At 40.6% G+C, this 23738-nt stretch overlaps 1 protein-coding gene across 5 annotated transcripts in view; it reads left to right on the plus strand.

Moving 5' to 3' along the window:
- BRD4 (bromodomain containing 4) overlaps positions 1-23738 on the plus strand; it is a 153860-nt gene that overhangs the window by 113852 nt on the left and 16270 nt on the right. Inside the window, exons 2-13 of one of the 5 annotated variants that reach the window (XM_085046117.1) lie at positions 301-379; positions 2151-2268; positions 5335-5659; positions 7987-8124; positions 9662-9797; positions 10902-11197; positions 12691-13053; positions 16181-16309; positions 17663-17872; positions 20350-20552; positions 21502-21803; positions 23499-23606. In XM_085046117.1, coding sequence (XP_084902243.1) covers positions 2249-2268; positions 5335-5659; positions 7987-8124; positions 9662-9797; positions 10902-11197; positions 12691-13053; positions 16181-16309; positions 17663-17872; positions 20350-20552; positions 21502-21803; positions 23499-23606 — 2230 coding nt within the window. In that variant the 5' untranslated portion in view covers positions 301-379; positions 2151-2248. Of the gene's footprint in view, positions 1-205; positions 380-2150; positions 2269-5334; positions 5660-7986; positions 8125-9661; positions 9798-10901; positions 11198-12690; positions 13054-16180; positions 16310-17662; positions 17873-20349; positions 20553-21501; positions 21804-23498; positions 23607-23738 lie in introns of those variants that run through there. The other 4 variants (XM_085046119.1, XM_085046116.1, XM_085046120.1 and 1 more) reach the window with 4 other exon arrangements.

Raw genomic sequence — 23738 nt, forward strand, 5'->3', positions numbered from 1 at the left:
GGCTGAAATTGGGGAATTTTGGGGCTGAAATTGGGGAATTTTGGGGCTGAAATTGGGGGATTTTGGGGCTGAAATTGGGGGATTTTGGGGCTGAAATTGGGGAATTTTGGGGCTGAAATTGGGAATTTTGGGGCTGAAATTGGGAGTTTTGGGGCTGAAATTGAGGATTTCGAGGCTGAAATTGAGGATTTTGCACTGAAATTGAGATTTTAGGGTCAGAATTGGGAATATTGAGGCTGAAATTGAGGATTTTGGTGTCAGAATTGGGAATTTTGATGGAATTTTTTTCTCTTTTTCCAGAGCTTTTTCCAAAGGGAGTTTGGAAAATGAAGGTCAGAGGCTGAAGGAGCCAAACCTGCAAGGGCTGTTTGGAATTCAGGTAAATCCCCCAAAATTCTCCTTTTTTTCCCCATAAAAATTAAAATTTTGGGAGCAGAAATTGGGTTTTTTGGGAATAAGGAATTCGGAATAGTTGGGATGAGTTGAGTTGGAATTTTCCCTCTTTTTTTCCCATTTTCCCTCATTTTTTCCCCACATTTCCCACATTTTTCTGAATTTTTCAGGGTGGGGAAAAAACTGGGAAAACCAGGAAAAAAGGGGAGGAAATGGGAAAAACAATTGGGAAAAATGTGGGGGAAAAACTTGGGAAAATGTGGAAAAAACTGGGAAAAACCTTAGAAAAACAGGAAAAAAAAACTGAGAAAACCAGGAGAAAAATGGGGAAAAAATTGAGAAAAATAGGAGAAAAATGGGAAAAAACCTGAGAAAAATGGAGGGAAAAAGTTGGGAAAAAAATTGAGAAAAATAGGAGAAAAAAGGAAAAAAATGAGGAGAAAACTAAGAAAAACAGGAGAAAAATGGGGGGAAAAAAACAGGAAAAGACTAGGAAAAATAGGGGGAAAATGGGGGAAAAAATCTTAGGAAAATGGGAAAAAACCAGAGAAAACCAGGAGAAAAATGGGGAGAAAAAAATGGGAAAAAATTGGGAAAAAAGGGGAAAAAAACTGAGAAAAACAGGAAGAAAAATGGGAAAAACAGGAGAATAATGTGGAAAAAATCCCAGGAAAAACAAGGGAAAAAAAATGGAAAAAAAATGGAAAAAGTGGGAAAAAATTTGGGATAAACAGGAGAGAAATGGGGAAAAAAACAGGAGAAACTTGGGAAAATGGGGGAAAAACAGGTAAAATGGGAAAAACCAGGGAAAACCAGAGATAAACATGGGAAAAAGAAAAAAAAAATAAAAGGAGGAAAAAACAGGAAGAAAAATGGGGGAAAAAAGGAGAAAAAAATGGGAAAAACGGGAAGAAAACTGGGAAGAAAAATAGAAAAAAACCTGGGCAAAATGGGAGAAAAAAACCTGGGAAAAACAGAGATATAAATGGGAAAAAAAAAAATGGGGAAAATGGGAAGAAAAATGGGAAAAAACTGGAAAAAACAGGAAATAAATTGGGAAAAATGGGAAGAAAAATAGAAAAAAACTGGAAAAATGGGGAGAAAAATAGAAAAATCCTAGGAAAAAACCTGGGAAAAATGGGAAGAAAAATAGAAAAAACTGGGAAAAAAACTGGGAAAAATGGGAAGAAAAACAGGAAAAAAATGGGAAGAAAAACAGGAAAAAAATGGGAAAAATGGGAAGAAAAACAGGAAAAAAATGGGAAAAATGGGAAGAAAAACAGGAAAAAATGGGAAAAATGGGAAGAAAAACAGGGAAAAATTGGGGAAAAATGGGAAAAAAATAGAAAAAAACAGGAAAAAAAATCGGGAAAAATGGGAAGAAAAATAGAAAAAAACAGGAAAAAAAATGGGAAAAATGAGAAAAAAAGAGGAAAAAACGGGAAAAAAAATCAGGAAAAATGGGAAGAAAAATAGAAAAAAACAGGGAAAAATGGGGAAAAGCTGGGAAGAAAAATAGAAAAAAAGCAGGGAAAAAATCGGGAAAAATTGAAAAAAAAACAGGGAAAAATGGGAAGAAAAATTGGGAAAAATGGGAAGAAAAATTGGGAAAAATGGGAAGAAAAATTGGGAAGAAAAATAGAAAAAAGCAGGAAAAAAGGTTCAAAACCCAGAAAACCCCAGTCTGGCTGTGGACACCTGATTTTCCCGTGGGAATTTCCCGATTTCCCAGATTCCCAACGTTTTTCTCCCCCCAGGATCAGGAGCTGGAGGCATCTCTGCCCAGAGGCACGGAAGGATCGATGGAGAAGCAAAGCGACTTCTGACTCTGCGGCATTTTCCGGGCAGAAATTCCATGGCAATGTATCCTACCAGGTACCTGGGGGTGGGAAATCCCCGAATTCCTGCTCTTCCCAGATTTCTGGGCTTTTTTCCCGAATTTCTGTCCTTTTTTCCCCAATTTCTGTCCTTTTTTCCCCAATTTCTGTCCTTTTTTCTGGAATTTCTGCTCTTTTTTCTGGAATTTCTGACTTTTTTCCCCGAATTTCTGACTTTTTTCTGGAATTTCTGACTTTTTTCCCCGAATTTCTGCTCTTTGTCCCCAAATTTCTGCTCTTTTTCCCCGAATTTCTGACATTCTCCCCCAAATTTGTGACATTCTCCACCAAATTTCTGCTCTTTTTTCCCCAATTTCTGCTCTTTTTTTCCCCCTGAATTTCTGCTCTTTTTCCCTGAATTTCTGTCCTTTTTTGTCTGAATTTCTGACTTTTTTTCCCCAATTTCTGCTCTTTTTTCTGGAATTTCTGCTCTTTTTTCCCCAATTTCTGCTCTTTTTTCCCCAATTTCTGCTCTTTTTTCCCCAATTTCTGCTCTTTTTTCCCCAATTTCTGCTCTTTTTTTCCCCGAATTTCTGCTCTTTTTTTCCCGAATTTCTGACTTTTTTTTCCCGAATTTCTGATTTTTTTTCCCGAATTTCTGATTTTTTTTCCCGAATTTCTGCTCTTTTTTCCCAAAATTCTGCTCTTTTTTCTGGAATTTCTGCTCTTTTTTTCCCAAAATTCTGCTCTTTTTTCTGGAATTTCTGCTCTTTTTTTCCCAAATTTCTGCTCTTTTTTCCCCAATTTCTGCTCTTTTTTCCCCGAATTTGTGACATTTTTCTGGAATTTCTGCTCTTTTTTCCCCAATTTCTGCTCTTTTTTCCCAAATTTCTGACTTTTATTCCCGAATTTGTGACATTTTTCCCCAATTTCTTCTCTTTTTTCCCCAATTTCTGCTCTTTTTTCCTGGAATTTCTGACTTTTTTCTGGAATTTCTGTCCTTTTTTTCCCCAATTTCTGCTCTTTTTTCCCCAATTTCTGTCCTTTTTTTCCCAAATTTCTGACTTTTATTCCCGAATTTCTGCTCTTTTTTCCCCAATTTCTGCTCTTTTTTCCCCAATTTCTGCTCTTTTTTCCCCAATTTCTGCTCTTTTTTCCCCAATTTCTGCTCTTTTTTCCCCAATTTCTGCTCTTTTTTCCCCAATTTCTGTCCTTTTTTTCCCCGAATTTCTGACTTTTATTCCCGAATTTGTGACATTTTTCTGGAATTTCTGCTCTTTTTTCCCCAATTTCTGCTCTTTTTCCTGAATTTTTGACATTTTCCCCCAAATTTCTGACCCCAAAAATTGTCAACCCCAAGAATTTTCCCAAATTTTTACCAATTTTACACCAATTTCTGCTTTTTTTTCTTCATTTTTCTGCTCTTTTTTAATTCCAAATTTCTGGATGTTTTCCAGAGTTTTTGCTCTTTTTTTCTCTGAATTTCTGGTTTTTTTCCCGAATTTCTGCCTTTTTTTTTCCGGAATTTCTACCCTTTTTTCCCAATTTTTTGCCATTTTTTCCATGAATTTCTGCCCTTTTTTCCTCCAAATTTCTGCTCTTTTCCCCCTAAATTTTTGCCAGTTTTTTCCCTGAATTTTTGCTCATTTCCCCAAATTTCTGCCCTTTTTCCCCAAATTCTTTTCCCAATTTCTTCCCATTTCACCCAATTTCTTCTCCTTTGCCCAGATTTCTGATTCTCTTCCAGAATTTCTGCCTTTTTCCCCCAAATTTTTGACCCGAAAAATTGTCAACCCGAAGAATTTTTCACTCCCAAAATTTTTAACCCCAAAAATTTTCGACCTCAAAGATTTTTAACCCAAAAATTGTCAGAATTGATCTCCAGAATTTGGGATTTTGATGTTTTCTGCCAAATCCACCTCAGCTCCAATCCCAACTCCCAAAATTCGGGATTGAGATTTTCTCTGACCCTCAGAATTTGGGACTGAGATTTTCTCCAAATCCCAAAATTTGGGATCCAGATTTTCTCCAACCCCCGAAATTCAGGATTGAAATTTTCTCCAAACTCTGAAATTCAGGATTGAGATTTTCTCCAAATCCCAAAATTCAGAATTCAGACTTTCTCCAACTCCCAAAATTTGGGATCCAGACTTTTTCCAAGTCCCAAAATTCAGAATTCAGACTTCCTCCAAATCCCAAAATTTGGGATTGAGACTTCCTTTGAGTCCCAAAATTTGGGATTGAGACTTCCTCCAAATCCCAAAATTCAGGATCAAGATCTTCTCCAACCCCCAAAATTCGGGATCGAGATTTTCTCCAACCCCCAAAATTCAGGATGGATGTTTTCTCCAAACCCCAAAATTTGAGACTGAGATTTTCTCCAAATCCCAAAATTCAGGATTCAGACTTTCTCCATCCCCCAAAATTTGGGATTGAGGTTTTCTCCAATCCAAAAAATTCAGGATTGAGATTTTCTCCATCCCCCAAAATTTGGGATTGAGGTTTTCTCCAATCCAAAAAATTCAGGATTGAGATTTTCTCCATCCCCCAAAATTTGGGATCCAGACTTCCTCCAAATCCCAAAATTCAGGATTCAGACTTTCTCCAAATCCCAAAATTCAGGATTGAGACTTCCTTTGAGTCCCAAAATTCGGGATTGAGACTTCAACCCCCAAAATTCAGGATCAAGATCTTCTCCAACCCCCAAAATTCAGGATCAAGATCTTCTCCGAACCCCAAAATTTGGGATTGAGATTTTCTCCATCCCCCAAAATTCAGGATTGATGTTTTCTCCAAACCCCAAAATTTGGGACTGAGATTTTCTCCAAATCCCAGAATTCAGGATTCAGACTTTCTTCATCCCCCAAAATTTGGGATTGAGGTTTTCTCCAATCCAAAAAATTCAGGATTCAGACTTCCTCCAAATCCCAAAATTCAGGATTCAGACTTCCTCCAAATCCCAAAATTCAGGATTCAGACTTTCTCCAAATCCCAAAATTCAGGATTCAGACTTCCTTTGAGTCCCAAAATTTGGGATTGAGACTTCAACCCCCAAAATTCAGGATCAAGATCATCTCCAACCCCCAAAATTTGGGATTCTGACCCATTTCCCCCAACCCCGCAGGGTATCCGGCGAGGAATGCAACGGCATCAACGCCATGGCGGCCGAGAGCGGCCCGGGCACGCGGCTCCGGAACCTTCCGGTCCTCGGCGACGCCTTGGACTCCTCGCAGATGTCCTCGGCTCCCAGCCAGGGCCAGAGCCAATCAGGAGGCAGCATCGGCATCGGGGTCAACCCGCCGCCGCCGGAAACGTCCAACCCCAACAAACCCAAGCGCCAAACCAACCAGCTGCAGTATCTGCTCAAGGTTGTCCTCAAGACGCTCTGGAAACATCAGTTCGCTTGGCCTTTCCAGCAGCCGGTGGACGCCGTCAAGCTCAACCTGCCGGTGAGCGCCCCGGGGCGTTGTGGGTACGGAGTCTGGGGTGGTGGGTTTGATGGTCCAGTGGTTGGAGGAGATGATCTGAGATGGTTTGAGATGATCATTGGTTGGATGAGATGATCCAATGGTTGGAGGAGATGATTTGAGATGATCCATTGGTTGGAGGAGATGATTTGAGATGATCCATTGGTTGGAGGAGATGATTTGAGATGATCCATTGGTTGGAGGAGATGATTTGAGATGATCCAGTGGTTGGAGGAGATGATTTGAGATGATCCATGGGTTGGAGGAGATGATCCAGTGGTTGGATGAGATGATCTGAGATGATCCAGTGGTTGGATGAGATGATCCAATGGTTGGATTTGATAATCCACTGGTTGGTTGAGGTGATCCATTGGTTGGATGAGGTGATTTGAGATGATCCAGTGGGTGGATGAGATGGTTTGAGATGATCCAGTGGTTGGATTTGATAATCCACTGGTTGGTTGAGGTGATCCATTGGTTGGATGAGATTATTTGAGATGATCCATCGGTTGGATTGATGATCCATGGGTTGGATGAGATGATCCATGGGTTGATATTGATCCATCAGTAGGATTGATGATCCATTGCTTGGCTGAGATGATCTATTGGTTGGTATTGATCCATTGGTTGGATTGATGATCCATTGCTTGGGTTGATGGTGCAGCGATTAGGTGAGACGATCCAATGGTTGGATTTGATTTGATGGTTGGATTGGTGAGATGGTTGGATGAGATGATCCATTGGTTGGATTGATGATCCAGTGGTTGGCTGAGATAATCTATTGGTTGGTATTGATCCATTGGTTGGATTGATGATCCAGTGGTTGGATTTGATCCATTGATTGGATTTGATCCATTGGTTGGATTGATGAGATGTTAGTTGGATTTGATGATCCATTGGTTGGTATTGATCCACTGGTTGGATTGATAATTCATCGGTTGGATTTGATGATCCACTGGTTGGATTTGATGCATTGATTGGATTGATAATTCACTGATTGGTATTGATCAGTTGGTTGGATTGATGATCCATTGATTGGATTTAATGATGCATTGATTGGATTTGATGATCTTATGGTTGGATTGGTGATCCATTGATTGGATTTGATCTGATGATTGGATTGGTGATCCATTGATTGGATTTGATCTGATGATTGGATTGGTGATCCATTGATTGGATTTGATCTGATGATTGGATTGGTGATCCATTGATTGGATTTGATCTGATGATTGGATTGGTGATCCATTGATTGGATTTGATCTGATGATTGGATTGGTGATCCATTGATTGGATTTGATCTGATGATTGGATTGGTGATCCATTGATTGGATTTGATCTGATGATTGGATTGATGATCCATTGATTTGATTTGATCAAATGGTTGGATTGATGATCATGTGGTTGGATTGATGATCCATTGGTTGGATTTGATCTGATGATTGGATTGATAATCCATTGGTTGGATTGATGATCCATTGGTTGGATTTGATCCATTGATTGGATTGATTATTCATTGATTGGTATTGATCAGTTGGTTGGATTGATAATCCATCGATTGTATTGATGATCCACTGGTTGGATTTGGTGATCCATTGATTGGATTTGATCTGATGATTGGATTGATGATTCATTGATTGGATTTGATCTGATGATCCATTGATTGGTATTGATACAATGGTTGGTATTGATGATCCATTGGTTGGTATTGATGATCCATTGATTGGAATTGATCCATTGATTGATCTCAATGATCCAGTGGTGCTTTTGGGATTCAATTATTCCCCAAAAAAAGCAGAGTTTGGAATTTTTAGATGTTTCATGATTAAAAGACTGTTTAAAAAAAAACCCTAGAATTGCAAAATTTGATGTCTTTGGGATTAAATTATCCTTTTCTGAAGAAAACCAGAATTGGGAATTTTTGATGTCTTTGGGATTAAATTATTCCTTTCCCAAAAACCCAGAATTGCAAAATTTTGATACCTTTGGAATTAAACTATTCCTTTCCCAAATTTTTATCATTTTTTAATTAAAAATTCCCACCTGGGAAAGAAATCCAATTTCTGCTGCATCCACAAAGAACCGAAAAATCCCAATTTTAATTATTATATTTATATATTTATTTATTATTTTTATTCTTATTTATTACGTCTATTTATTTATTTTATTTATTATATTTATTATAAAAAATCCCATTAAACATGTTTGTTTACATATCAAATTAACTTTATTTTGATTCTATTGTAGTGAAATTAATTTTTTTAAATTCCTGATTTGTATTTAATTTTTTTTTTTTCATTTTTTTTCCCCAGGATTATTACAAAATCATCAAGACTCCGATGGACATGGGAACAATAAAGAAGCGCTTGGAGAACAATTATTACTGGAATGCTCAAGAATGTATCCAGGATTTCAACACCATGTTTACAAACTGCTACATCTACAACAAGGTGGGGAAAATTCCAGGAGTTTTCATGTTCCAGTTGGGAAAAAAAAATTGGGAAGAATGGAAAATTCCTGGGAATTTTTTTGGAATTTTTTTGGAATTTTTTTGGAATTTTTTTGAAAATTCTTGGGCATTTTCTTGAATTTTTTGGTTAAATTATATTTGAAAATTCCTGGGAATTTTCTTGATTTTTTTTTTCTTTCTAATTTTTTTGAAAATTCTTGGGAATTTTTTTGAATTTTTTGTTCAATTTTATTTGAAAATTCCTGGGAATTTTTTTGAATTTTTTTTTAATTTTTCTGGAAATTTTGGAATTTTTTTAAAAATTCCTGGGATTTTTTTTTAATTTTTTGTTAAATTTTATTTGAAAATTCCTGGAATTTTTTTTGAATTCTGAAAATTTTTTTGAAAATTTTTTTAAATTACTTCAAAAATTCCTGGGAATTTTTTTGAATTGTTTTTAGCTTTTTTTGAAAACTCCTGGGATTTTTTAAGGGAAAAAAGGGGATTAAATTGGTGGAAATTTGGGATTTTGTTCCTGTTGGGATTATTGAGATTTGGATGTGGATTTTTTCCCTTTTTTGGGGTTTTTAGAGGAATACTTTGAGGAGATTTTTTCCCATTTTTTACCCATTTTCCCCCATTTTTCCAACCAAGAAATGACATAATTCCCAATTTTTTCCCCATTTTTATGTAATTCTTGATTTTTCCCGATTTTCCAATATAATTCCCCTTTTTTCCCATTTTTCCAGCCAGGGGATGACACAATTCCCAATTTTTCCCATTTTTCCAACATAATCCCAAATTTTTCTGCATTTTTCCAACATAATCCCAAATTTTTTCCAACATAACTCCCATTTTTTCCCTTTTTTTTTCAATATAATTCCTATTTTTTTCCAGCCAGGAGATGACATAACTCCCAATTTTTCCCCATTTTTCCATAATAAATTCCCATTTTCCAGCCAGGGGATGACATAATTCCCAATTTTTTTGCTTTTTTTCCCCATTTTTCCATAACAAATTCCCATTTTTCCTGTTTTCCAGCCAGGGGATGACATAATTCCTTTTTTTTTTTGCATTTTTTCCCCATTTTTCTAACCTAATTCCCAATTTTCCCCATTTTTCCATAACAAATTCCCATTTTTTCCCATTTTTCCAGCCAGGGGATGACATAATTCCCAATTTTTTTGCTGTTTTTCCCCATTTTTCTGTAATAAATTCCCATTTTTCCCATTTTCCAGCCAGGGGATGACATAACTCCGAATTTTTCCATAACAAATTCCCATTGTCCCCAATTTTCCAGCCAGGGGATGACATAATTTCCAATTTTTCCCCATTTTTCTGTAATAAATTCCCATTTTTTCCAATTTTCCAGCCAAGGGATGACATAATTCCCAATTTTCCCCCAATTTTTCCATAACAAATTCCTATTTTTCCCATTTTTCCAGCCAGGGCATGACATAATTCCCAATTTTTCCAACATAAATTCCCATTTTTCCCAATTTTTCCCTAACAAATTCCCATTTTTTCCCATTTTCCAGCCAGGGGATGACATCGTGTTGATGGCAGAAGCTTTGGAGAAACTTTTCCTGCAGAAAATCTCGGAAATGACTCAGGAGGAGACAGAAATTGTCATTGCTCAGACCAAGGGCAGGGGCAGGGCCAGGAAGGAAGCAGGTAATTCCCAAAATCCCCCAAAAAAATTCCCAAAATCTGCCCAAAAAATTCCCAAAATTCCCCAAAAAATTCCCCAAAAAACCCCCGAAGTTCCCAAAATTAAAAAAAAAAAACCAAAAAAAGCCAAAAAACCACCAAAATTCCAAAAAAAAAATCTAAAATTCTAAAAAAAAAACCCCAGAATTCCCCACTGAGTCCCAAACCCAAAAATCCCTCAGAAAAACCCCAAAAATCCCTTGAAAAAAATCCAAAAACCCCAAAGTCTCTTGGAAAAAACCAAAAAATCCCTTGGAAAAAACCCAAAACCCCAAAAATAATTCCTCAAAAAAACCCCAAAATCCTTCAAAAAAACCCCTAAAATCCTTCAGAAAAAAACCTAAAATCCTTCAGAAAAAGCCCAGAAATCCCCCAGAAAACCCCAAAATCCCTCAAAAAAGCCCCCCAACTTCCCTCAAAAAAATCCCAAAAATCCCTTGGGAAAAACCCTAAAACCTCTCAGAAAAAATCCAAAAACTCCCACGGGAAAAGCCAAAAATCCCTCAAAAAAATCCAGAAAATCCCTTGAAAAAATCCCAAAAGTCTCTCAGAAAAAACCCCCAAAATCCTTTAAAAAACTCCAAAAATCCCTCATAAAAACCCAAAAACCCTCTCAAGAAAACCCAAAAAAATCCCTCAAAAAACCCCAAAAATCTCTCATAGAAACCCCAAAAGTCCCTCAAAGAAACCCAAAATCCTTCAAAAACACTTCAAAAATCCCTCATGAAAATCCCAAAACCCTCTCAACAAAACCCAAAAATCCCTCAAAAAAATCCCCAAAGCGTCTAAAATCCCTCAAAAAAACCCCAAAAATCCCGTGAAAAAAATCCCAAAATTGCCTCAAAAAACCCAAAATCCCCCAAAATCCCCCAAAAAACCCCAAAATCCCCCAAAATTCCCCCAAAACCCTAACAAATTCCCCTTTCTCTTGGCAGTGAGCTCCAAGCACGGCTCCTCGGCCGTTCCCAGCCTCCCCCAGGCCTCTCCTGAAATCCTTAAAATCCTCAATAATTCAAATAACCAATTCAAAAACGCCCAAAACCCTAACAAATCTCCATTTTTCCGCAGTGAGCTCCAAGCCCGGCTCCTCGGCCGTCCCCAGCCTCCCCCAGGCCTCTCCATCTCCTCCGGTCCCTCCGCAGAATTTGCCTCCTCTGGCTGCTCCTCCTCCTCCTCCTCCCTTCCCCGCCGTCACCCCCGAGCTGCTGGTGGCCCCGGCCGCCATGACGGTGGTCCCAGCCCAGGTGACATCCCAGGTGACACCCCAGGTGACGTCCCAGGTGACATCCCAGGTGCCACCAGCCCCGGCGCAGGCCCTGCAGCAGCACCCGCCCGTCATCCCCGCGCCCGCCCAGCCCGTCAAGGTCAGCCCGGGGGGGATTAATGGGGGAATTAATGGGGGAATTAATTGGGGGGAATTAATTAATTGGGGTGGGTGGTGGGGTTGGGCTGAGTGGAGCTTTTGTTGTTCGTAATTAGCTTAATTGGATTGATCTGAGTGGTTTTATTGTAGTTATATGTGGAATTAATGGGATTGGGCTGAGTGGATCTTTGTTATTCCTAATTAGCTTAATTATTTGTATTATTTATGTTATTCATAGTAAGCTTAGTTATTCATAATTAGCATACTAGGATTGGTCTGAGTGGATCTTTCATTGTAATTATATAGATAATTAGCATTATGGGATTGATCTGAGTGGATCTTTCATTATAATTATATATGTAATTAATTGGGGTGGGTGGTGGGATTGGGCTGAGTGGAGCTTTTGTTGTTCGTAATTAGCTTAATTGGATTGATCTGAGTGGTTCTTGCATTGTAATTATATATGTAATTAATGGGATTGGACTGAGTGGATCTTTTGTTATAATTATATAGGTAATTAGCTTAATTGGATTGATCTGAGTGGATCTTTCACTATAATTATATATGTAATTAATTGGGGTGGTTGGGTTGGGCTGAGTGGAGCTTTTGTTATTCGTAATTAGCTTAATTGGATTGATCTGAGTGGTTTCATTATAGTTATATATGTAATTAATGGGATTGGTCTGAGTGGATCATTCGTTATCCCTAATTATCTTAATTGGATTGATCAGAATGGATCTTTCATTTTCTGTAATTAGCTTAATAGGATGGATCTAAGTGGATCCTTTGTTATCCATAATTAGCTTAATTGGATTGATCTGAGTGGATCCTTCATTATCCGTAATCACCATAATTAGATTAATCTGAGTGGATCCTTCCTTACCCATAATTACCATAATTTATCTGAGTGGATCCTTCATTATCCATAATCACCATAATTAGATTAATCTGAGTGGATCCTTCCTTACCCATAATTACCATAATTTATCTGAGTGGATCCTTCATTATCCATAATCACCATAATTAGATTTATCTGAGTGGATCCTTTATTATCCATAATTACTGTAATTAGATTTATCTGAGTGGATCCTTCATTAGCCATAATTACTGTAATTAGATTTGAGTGGATCTTTCATTATCCATAATTTCCTTAATTAGGTTTATCTGAGTGGATCCTTCATTACCCATAATGACTGTAATTTATCTGAGTAAATCCTTCATTATCCATAATTTCCTTAATTAGATTTATCTGAGTAGATCCTTCATTATCCATAATTAGATTTATCTGAGTGGATCTTTCATTAGCCATAATTAGATTTATCTGAGTGGATCCTTCATTAGCCACAATTAGATTTATCTGATTGGTTCTTCCACTATCTCCCAGAACCAAAACCAAAACCCAAACCCCAAAAACCCAAACCACCAAACCCCAACCCAAAAACCCCAAAACCCCCCAAACTAATCCCAAATTTCCCGGCAATTCCTCCCCGCCAGACAAAAAAAGGCGTGAAGAGGAAAGCAGACACCACCACGCCCACCGCCATGGATCCCATCCACGACTCCTCCTCCCTCCCCGCCGAGCCCAAACCCACCAAGCTCAACCCGCGGCGCGAGAGCAGCCGCCCCGTCAAGCCCCCCAAGAAGGAAATCCCGGATTCCCAGCAGCATCCCGCCGAGAAATCCGGCAGCAAGACCTCGGAGCAGCTCAAGTACTGCTCGGGGATCATCAAGGAGATGTTCGCCAAGAAGCACGCCGCGTACGCCTGGCCCTTCTACAAACCCGTCGACGTGGAGGCCTTGGGGCTGCACGACTATTGTGACATCATCAAGCATCCCATGGATCTCAGCACCATCAAGGTGAGGAGTTTGGGGATTTTTGGGAATTTTTTAGGATTTTTTTGCAATTTTTTTAGGATTTTTTTGGAATTTTTGGGGGATTTTTAAGCTTTTCGGAAGGGATTTTGACACAACCTAGGCTTGGTCATTCCACAAACCTGTAGATGTTGAGGGTTCTAAAATTCTGATGAGATCATCAAACATCCCATGGATCTCAGCACCATCAAGGTGAGGACTTTTGGGAATTTTTGGGGATTTTTTCAGATTTTTTTAGGATTTTTTCACAATTTTTTCACAATTTTTGGGGGATTTTTAGACCTTTCGGAAGGGATTTTGACACAGCCTAGGCTTGGTCGTTCCACAAACCTGTGGATATTGAGGGTTGTAAAATTCTGATGAGATCATCAAACATCCCATGGATCTCAGCACCATCAAGGTGAGGAGTTGTAGGAATTTTTCCAAATTTTTTGGGAATTTTTTGGAGTTTTTTTGGGATTTTTTTGGGGTTGAGGGAGGGATTTTTACGCGGCTCACGCCTGGCCCTTCTACAAACCCGTGGACGTGGAGGCCTTGGGGCTGCACGATTATTGTGACATCATCAAGCATCCCATGGATCTCAGCACCATCAAGGTGAGGAGTTTGGGGATTTTTGGGAATTTTTTAGGATTTTTTGGGGATTTTTTTCGGGATTTTTAGGCCTTCGGGAAGGGAATGTTTACTTAGCCTATGTTTGGCCTTTCTGCAAACTTGTAGACATTGAGGGTTGTAAAATTCTAATGAGATCATGAAACATCCCATGGATCTCAGCACCATCAAGGTGAGGAGTTTTGGGAATTTTTTCGGGTTTTTTGGGAATTTTTTGGGGATTTTTTTGGGGTTGAGGGAGGGATTTTTACGCGGCTCACGCCTGGCCCTTCTACAAACCCGTGGACATGGAGGCCTTGGGGCTGCACGACTATTGTGACATCATCAAGCATCCCATGGATCTCAGCACCATCAAGGTGAGGAGTTTGGGGAATTTTTGGGAATTTTTTGGGATTTTTTCAGATTTTTTTAGGATTTTTTCACAATTTTTTAGGATTTTTTCACAATTTTTGGGGGATTTTTAGACCTTTTGGAAGGGATTTTGACACAACAAACCTGTAGATGTTGAGGGTTCTAAAATTCTGATGAGATCATCAAACATCCCATGGATCTCAGCACCATCAGGGTGAGGAGTTTTGGGAATTTTTTGCAATTTTTTTTGGATTTTTAGGATTTTTTTGGAATTTTTTGGGAATTTTTAAGTCTTTGGGAAGGGATTTTTACACAGCCTAGGCTTGGTCATTCCACAAACCTGTGGACATTGAGGGTTGTAAAATTCTGATGAGATCATCAAACATCCCATGGATCTCAGCACCATCAAGGTGAGGAGTTTTGGGAATTTTTTAGGATTTTTTGGGAATTTTTTGGGGATTTTTTGGGGTTGAGGGAGGGATTTTTACATGGCTCACGCCTGGCCCTTCTACAAACCCGTCGACGTGGAGGCCTTGGGGCTGCACGATTATTGTGACATCATCAAGCATCCCATGGATCTCAGCACCATCAAGGTGAGGAGTTTGGGGAATTTTTTGGGATTTTTTTGAATTTTTTTAGGATTTTTTCACAATTTTTTAGGATTTTTTCACAATTTTTGGGGGATTTTTAAGCCTTTCAGAAGGGATTTTTACACAGCCTAGGCTTGGTCATTCCACAAACCTGTAGATGTTGAGGATTCTAAAATTCTGATGAGATCATCAAACATCCCATGGATCTCAGCACCATCAAGGTGAGGAGATTAGGGAATTTTTCCAGATTTTTTCAGAATTTTTTAGGATTTTTTCGCAATTTTTTGGGAATTTTTAAGTCTTTGGGAAGGGATTTTTACACAGCCTAGGCTTGGTCATTCACAAACCTGTGGACATTGAGGGTTGTAAAATTGTCATGAGATCATGAAACATCCCATGGATCTCAGCACCATCAAGGTGAGGAGTTTTGGGAATTTTTTAGGATTTTTTGGGAATTTTTTGGGGATTTTTTGGGGTTGAGGGAGGGATTTTTACGCGGCTCACGCCTGGCCCTTCTACAAACCCGTGGATGTGGAGGCCTTGGGGCTGCACGACTATTGTGACATCATCAAGCATCCCATGGATCTCAGCACCATCAAGGTGAGGATTTTTGGGAATTTTTTGGGATTTTTTCCGATTTTTTTAGGATTTTTTCACAATTTTTTTAGGATTTTTTCACAATTTTTGGGGGATTTTTAGACCTTTCGGAAGGGATTTTGACACAGCCTAGGTTTGGTCATTCCACAAACCTGTAGATGTTGAGGGTTGTAAAATTGTCATGAGATCATGAAACATCCCATGGATCTCAGCACCATCAAGGTGAGGAGTTTGGGGATTTTTGGGGAATTTTTTGGGGGATTTTTTAGGATTTTTTAGGATTTTTTAGGGATTTTTAGGCCTTCAGGAAGGGATTTTTAGTTGGCCTAGGCTTGGTCATTCCACAAACCTTTGGACATTGAGAGTTGCAAAATTATCATTAATTATCATTAATTATCAACATCAAACATCCCATGGATCTCAGCAGCATCAAGGTGAGGATTTTTTGGGGAATTTTCCCAAATTTTTGGGAATTTTTCCTGGGATTTTTTTTTTTTTTACCCAAAAAGAAGACTTTTTTTTTGCCTGAAATAATTCTTTCTCCAGACCAAAATAAATCATTTTTTGCACCAAATTTATTCCTTTGCCACTCACAAAATAATTCATTTTTCCCCCAACTGATTCCTTCTCCAGACCAAAATAAACTTATTTTTTGGACCAAATTTATTCCTTTTCCACTCCAAAAAAAAATTAATTTCCCTCAAAACTTGTCCTTTTCCAGCCCTAAATAAACTCATTTTTTGAACCAAATCTATTCCATTTCCACTCCAAAAAAATTCTTTATTCCCCCCAAAATCACTCCTCCTCCAGCCCAAAACAAACTCATTTTCCCCCCAAATTTACTCCATTTCCACTCCAAAAAAACCTCATTTTTTTCCCCAAAACCACTCCTATCAACCCCACTCCTCACCCCTGCTGAATTCCCACAGAATTCCCATTTTTTCCCATTTTTTTCCCTTTCCCAGTCCAAGCTGGAGGGTCGGGAATATCGCGACGCTCAGGAATTCGCCGCCGACGTCAGGTTGATGTTTTCCAACTGCTACAAGTACAACCCTGCAGACCACGAGGTCGTGGCCATGGCCAGGAAGCTGCAGGTGAGGAAATTCAGGGATTTTTGGGGAAATTTTCCGATTTTTCGGGGTTTTTTTTTTGACGGTGGGAATGACGGAATGATGAAAAATGAGAAAAAATGGAAAAAAACGACTTGAAAATAGAAAGAAACTAGCAAAAGAGAAAGAAAAGAGGAAAAAAATGAAAATATCACACATTTACACGCTTTGTCGACCCAAATTGTTGGGTTTATTGACCCAAAATCATGGAGTTTTTTGCTCCAAAATCATTGAGTTTGTTGACCCAAAGTCGTTGGGTTGACCCAAAATCCTTGAGTTTGTCAACCCAAAATCACTGAATTTATTACCCCAAAATCACTGATTTTCTCACTCCGAAATCATTTGAGATTTTTGCCCCAAAATCATTGAGGTTTTCGCCCCAAAATCATTGTGTTGACTTGAAATCCTGGAGTTTATTGACCCAAAATCATTAAATTTGTCAACTCAAAATCTTTAAATTTGTTTACCCAAAATCATTGAATTTGTCAACTCAAAGTCGTTGGGTTGACCTGAAATCATTGAGTTTTTCAATCCAAAATCTTGAGTTTTTTGTCCCAAAGTTGTTTGGTTTATCAACCCAAAATCCCTGAGTTTATCAACCCAAAATCCCTGAGTTTATCAACCCAAAATCCCTGAGTTTATCAACCCAAAATCCCTGAGTTTATCAACCCAAAATCCCTGAGTTCATCAACCCAAAATCACTGAGTTTTTTGTCCCAAAGTTGTTTGGTTTATCAACCCAAAATCACTGAGTTTATTCCCCAAAATCACTGAATTTATTATCCAAAATCACTGAGTTTATTACCCAAAATCCCTGAGTTTATCCACCCAAAATCCCCAAATTCATTCCCCAAACCCACTTTCTCCCCCAAAATCCCCGAATTCATTCCCCAAACCCACTTTCTCACCCCAAAAACCCCCGAATTCATTCCCCAAACCCACTTTATCCCCCAAATCCCCAAATTCATTCCCCAAACCCACTTTCTCACCCCAAAAACCCCCGAATTCATTCCCCAAACCCACTTTCTCACCCCAAAATCACCGAATTCATTCCCCAAACCCACTTTCTCACCCCAAAATCCCCAAATTCATTCCCCAAAATCCCCAAATTCATTCCCCAAACCCACTTTCTCACCCCAAAATCCCCAAATTCATTCCCCAAACCCACTTTCTCACCCCAAAATCCCCAAATTCATTCCCAAACCCACTTTCTCACCCCAAAATCCCCAAATTCATTCCCCAAAATCCCCGAATTCATTCCCCAAACCCACTTTCTCACCCCAAAATCCCCAAATTCATTCCCCAAACCCACTTTCTCACCCCAACCTCCCCCTCCCAGGACGTTTTCGAGATGCGGTTCGCCAAGATGCCGGACGAGCCGGAAGAAGCGGTGATCCCCGCCTCCTCCCCCGCCGTGGCTCCGCCCCCCACCAAGGTGGCTCCGCCCTCCTCCAGCGACAGCTCCTCCGACAGCTCCTCCGACTCCGACAGCTCCTCCGACGACTCCGAGGAGGAGCGAGCGCAGCGATTGGCCGAGCTGCAGGAGCAGGTGGGCGTGGGCGGGGCCGGGGTGGGCGTGGTCAGCCGAAAAAATTGGGGTTTTTAACCCGAAATTGTTGGGTTTGGTGAGCCGAAATCGTTGAATTTAACCTGAAATTGTTCGGTTTCTTGAGCCGGAATCCCTGAGTTTGTTAAGCCGAATTTGTTGGGTTTGGTGACCCAAAATAATTGAATTTAACCCAAAATCGTTGGGTTTGGTGAGGTGAAATAATTGAATTTTTTAACTCTAAATTGTTGGGTTTGGTGAGCCAAAATCATTGAATTTAACCTGAAATCATTGGGTTTGGTGAGCCAAAATCGTTGAATTTAACCTGAAATTGTTGGGTTTGTTAAGCTGAAATCATTGAATTTTTTAACCTGAAATCGTTGGGTTTGTTGACCCAAAATAATTTAATTTTTGATCCAAAACCGTTGGGTTTGTTGAGCGGAAATAATCGAATTTTTTAACTTGAAATCGTTGGGTTTGTTGAGCAGAAATAATTGAATTTTTTAACCTGAAATTGTTGGGTTTGTTGAGCCAAAATCGTTGAATTTAACCAGAAATCATTGGGTTTGGTGAGCTGAAATCATTGAATTTTTTACCTGAAATCGTTGGGTTTGTTGAGCTGAAATCCTTGAATTTTTTACCTGAAATCGTTGGGTTTGTTGAGCTGAAATAATTGAATTTTTTATCTGAAATCGTTGGGTTTGTTGGCCCAAAGTAATTGAATTTTTTAACCCAAAGTTGTTGGATTTGTTGACCCAAAATCATTGGGTTTTTGGCCCTAAATCATTGGGTTTGTTGACCCAAAATCTTCAGGTTTGTTGACCCAAAGTCCTTGGATTGTTGCCCCAAAATCTTTGAGTTTGTCGACCTGAAATCACTGGGTTGACCCAAATTGGGTTTGTTGAGCCAAAATCGTTGGGTTTTTGGCTTAAAATCGTTGGGTTTGTCAATGCAGAATTGTTGGGTTTGTTGACCCAAAATCATTGGGGTTTTGGCCCAAAATCATTGAGTTTGTTGCCCCAAAATCTTTGGATTTGTTGCCCCAAAATAATTGGGTTTGTTTACCTGAAGTGGTTTGGCTTCTTGACCCAAAATCGTTGGGTTTATGGACCTGAAATCGTTGAGTTTGTCGACTCAAAATCATTGGAGTTTTGGCCCAAAATCATTGAGTTTGTTGACCCAAAGTTGTTGTATTTGTTGACCCAAAATCCTTGTGTTTGTCAACCCGAAATCATTGGATTTGTTGCCCCAAAATCATGGAGTTTTGAGCAAAGCACGGAGAAATCAGAGCTTTTCAGGATTGTCCTTCTGCTGGAATTCGGTGGCAGGAGGAGAGCTTGGGTTTGATGACCTTGGAGAATCCATGGAACATCTGGACATTGGTCTGGGTGAGAAGGTTTGGGTCACTCCAAGGTCAGATGTGATGACCATGGAGAACCCATAGAACATCTGGACATTGGTCTGGGTGAGAAGGTTTGGGTCACTTCAGGGGTGGGTTTGATGACCTTGGAGAATCCATGGAACGAGTGGACATTGCTTTTGGTGACCACCTTGGGGTCACTCTGAGATTGGGTTTGATGACCTTGGAGAACCCATGGAACATCTGAACATTGGTCTGGGTGAGAAGGTTTGGGTCACTTCAAGGTCAGATTTGATGACCATGGAGAATCCATGGAATAATTGAATCCTGGTGGGGGTGAGAAGGTTTGGGTCACTCCAGGTGTAGATTTGATGACCATGGAGAATCCATGGAATGAGTGGACATTGCTCTTGGTGACCGCCTGGGGGTCACTCTGAGGTTGGGTTTGATGACCATGGAGAATCCATGGAACATCTGGACAGGTTGGGGTCACTCCAAGGTCAGATTTGATGACCATGGAGAATCCATGGAACGAGTGGACACTTCTCCGGATGACCAACCTGTGGTCACTCCACGGTCAGACTTGATGACCATGGAGATTCCATGGACCAACCAGACACTTCTCCGGATGACCAACCAGTGGTCACTCCAAGGTCAGATGTGATGACCATGGAGATTCCATGGACCAACCAGACACTTCTCTAGATGACCAACCTGTGGTCACTCCAAGGTCAGATTTGATGACCTTGGAGAATCCATGGAACATCTGGACCTTGGTCTGGGTGGGAAGGTTTAGGTCACTCCAAGGTCAGATGTGATGACCATGGAGATTCCATGGAATGAGTGGACACTTCTCTGGATGACCAACCTGTGGTCACTCCAAGATCAGATGTGATGACCTTGGAGATTCCATGGAATGAGTGGACAGGTTGGGGTCAGTCTAAGTTCAGATTTGATGACCATGGAGATTCCATGGAACGAGTGGACACTTCTCTGGATGACCAGCCTGTGGTCACTCCAAGGTCAGATGTGATGACCTTGGAGAGTCCATGGAACGAGTGGACACTCCTCTGGATGACCAGCCTGTGGTCACTCCACCCAGCATTCCCTGTTTCCCCAGCTCAAGGCCGTCCACGAGCAGCTGGCCGCCCTGTCGCAGCCCCAGCAGAACAAACCAAAGAAGAAGGAGAAGGACAAGAAGGAGAAGAAGAAGGAGAAGCACAAAAAGAAGGAGGAGCTGGAGGAAGCCAAGAAGAGCAAAGCCAAGGAACCTCCTCCTCCCAAGAAGGCCAAGAAGAGCAACAGCAACAGCAGCGCCTCCAGGTGGGAATTCCCAAATTCCTGCCGGGAATTCAGGTTTTTCTGTCATTAATTAATTTTATTGTCGGTTAATTAATAACGAGTGAGCTGAGGGGGTGGTTGGGGTTGAGATCAGCTCTGGGTTTGGGGTGGAACTTCTGAGAGGTTGGTGGGATCACCTGGTGGGGCTGAATTCTGGGTGTCCAGGAGCAAATTGAACTCAATTTTGGGTGTCCAGGAGCAAATTGAACTCAATTTTGGGTGCCCAAAACCATCTTGAGCCCAATTTTGGGCTTTCAGAACCAAATTGAACTCAGTTTTTGGTGTCCAGGAGCAACTTGAACTCAATTTTGGGCATCCAGGAGCAAATTAAACTTAATTTTGGTTGTCCAGAACCACCTTGAGCCCAATTTTGGGTGTCCAGGAGCAGATTAAGCTCAGTTTTTGGAGTCCAGAAGCCAAATGAGCTCAGTTTTGGGTTTCTGAACAGGCTGACCTCAGTTTTGGGCATCCAGGACCAAATTTAACTCAATTTTGAGTCTCCAAAACCACCTTGATCTCAATTCTGAGCTTCAAGAACCAAATCAAACTCAATTTTGGGCATCCAGGACCAAATCAAACTCAATTTTGGGCATCCAGGACCAAATCAAACTCAATTTTGAGTGTCCAAAACCACCTTGACCTCAATTTTGAGCTTCAAAAACCAAATCAAACTCAATTTTGAGTCTCCAAAACCACCTTGACGTCAATTTTGGACTTCCAGGACCAAATCAAGCTCAATTTTGGGTGCCCAAAACCATATCAAACTCAGTTTTAAGCCTCCAACACTGAAGTTTAGGCTCAAACTCCAACCCCAAACCCTAACCATTCCCAATTTCCAGACCCAAACCCCAAACCCCCTCACCCCACACTGACCTCATCCCCAAATTCCTCTCACATTTCATTCTAAAAACGCCACTTTTGGTCCCCCCAGCAGCAAGAAGGAGCCGGCGCCTCTCAAACCCCCCAAATCGGCGCCGAGCTACGAGTCGGAGGAGGAGGAGAAGTGCAAGCCCATGTCGTACGAGGAGAAGCGGCAGCTCAGCCTGGACATCAACAAGCTGCCCGGCGAGAAGCTGGGCAGGGTGGTTCACATCATCCAGTCCCGGGAGCCGTCGCTGAAGAACTCCAACCCCGACGAGATCGAGATCGACTTCGAGACGCTGAAACCCTCCACGCTGCGGGAGCTCGAGCGCTACGTCACCTCCTGCCTGAGGAAGAAGAGGAAACCGCCGGGTAAAGCCTGGGCTTTGCTGGGGAGAAATCAAAAAGAATTGGGGTTTTTGGTGGGGTTTTGTTCCTGGAGGGTTGGGGGGTTTTTGGGGGTTGGAGGGGGTGGTGGGTGGTGTTTAAGGTCCCACCGAATTCCCCGTTTTGCCCCCAAATTCCCGTTTCCCACTGAATTCAGATTCTTCTCCCAAATTCCCATTTTACTCCCAAATTCCCATTTTCCCACTAAATTCCCATTTTCCCCCCAAATTCCCATTTTCCCACCAAATTCCCATTTCCCCTGAATTCAAATTCACCCCCCAAATTCCCATTTTACTCCCAAATTCCCATTTCCCACCAAATTCCCATTTTCCCCCCGAATTCAAATTCTCCCACCAAATCCCCATTTTGCCATCAAACTCCCATTTCCCCCCAAATTCCCATTTTCCCACTGAATTCAAATTCTCCTCCCAAATTCCCATTTTACTCCCAAATTCCCATTTCCCACCAAATTCCCATTTCCCCCAAATTCCCATTTTGCTCCCAAATTCCCTTTTTCCCACCAAATTCCCATTTTCCCCCTGAATTCAAATTCTCCCACCAAATTCCCATTTTGCTCCCAAATTCCCATTTCCCACTGAATTCCCATTTTTCCCCCAAATTCCCATTTCCCATCAAATTCCCAGTTTTCCCCCCAAATCCCATTTTCCCCCAAATTGCCATTTTGCTCCCAAATCCCCATTTTCCCCCTGAATTCAAATTCTCCCACCAAATCCCCATTTTCCCACCAAATTCCCATTTTTTCACCAAATTCCCCTTTTCTCACCAAATTCCTTTTTCCATCAAATTCCCCTTTTCCCACCAAATCCCAAATTCCCTTTTCCCACCAATTTCATCACCGAATTTCCCATTTTCCCCCAAATCCCCATTTTTTTCACCAAATTCCCATTTCCCCCCAAATTCCCATTTTTTCACCAAGTTTCCCATTTTCCCCCAAATCCCACTTCCCCCCAAATCCCCATTTTTCTCACCAAATCCCCATTTTTTCACCAAATCCCTGTTTCTTCACCTTATTCCCACTTCCCCCCAAATCCCCATTTTTTTTCACCAAATCCCCATTTTTTCCCCGAATTTCCCATTTTCCCCCAAATTTTTTCCCCCAAATCCCCATTTTTCACATTTTCCCCCAAATCCCCATTTTTTTCACTGAATCCCCATTTTCCCTGAATTTCCCATTTCCCCCATTTTTCCCCAAATCCCCTTTTTTTCTCCAAATCCTCCATTTTTTCCCCAAATCCCATATTTTCCCCAAATCTCCCATTTTCCTCCAAATTTTTCCCCCCAAATCCCCATTTTTTTTCCCCAAATCCCCATTTTTTCACCGAATTCCCGTGTTTTCCCAGAAAAACTGGACGTGCTGGCCGGCTCCTCCAAGCCGAATTTTTTCACCGAATTTCCCATTTTCCCCCATTTTTTTCCCCCAAATCCCCATTTTTTCTCCCCAAATCCCCATTTTGGAGTTTTTTTCCCCAAATCCCCATTTTTTTCCCCAAATCCCCATTTTTTCACCGAATTTCCCATTTTCTCCCAAATTTTTTTCACCAAATCCCCATTTTTTCCCCCAAATCCCCATTTTTTCCCCAAATCCCCATTTTTTTTCCCCAAATCCCCATTTTTTCCCCCAAATCCCCCTTTTCTCACCGAATTCCCGTGTTTCCCCAGAAAAACTGGACGTGCTGGCCGGCTCCTCCAAGCTGAAGGGTTTCTCCTCGTCGGAGTCAGAGTCCAGCAGCGACTCGACTTCCTCCGACAGCGACGATTCCGACTCAGGTTAGCTCTTCCCGCTTTTCCCAAACTTCTCCTTTTTGCCGGAAAAATAAAACTCGATTGCATTCCTGCCTCCGCCTTTAATTCTTCCTTTTGGAACAGAAAAACAACAAAAAAAATTCTCCTTTTGGAATT

This window comes from Lichenostomus cassidix, unplaced genomic scaffold (assembly GCF_008360975.1).
Source record: "Lichenostomus cassidix isolate B80296 unplaced genomic scaffold, HeHo_3.0 HiC_scaffold_39, whole genome shotgun sequence".
Lineage (NCBI taxonomy): Eukaryota > Metazoa > Chordata > Aves > Passeriformes > Meliphagidae > Lichenostomus > Lichenostomus cassidix.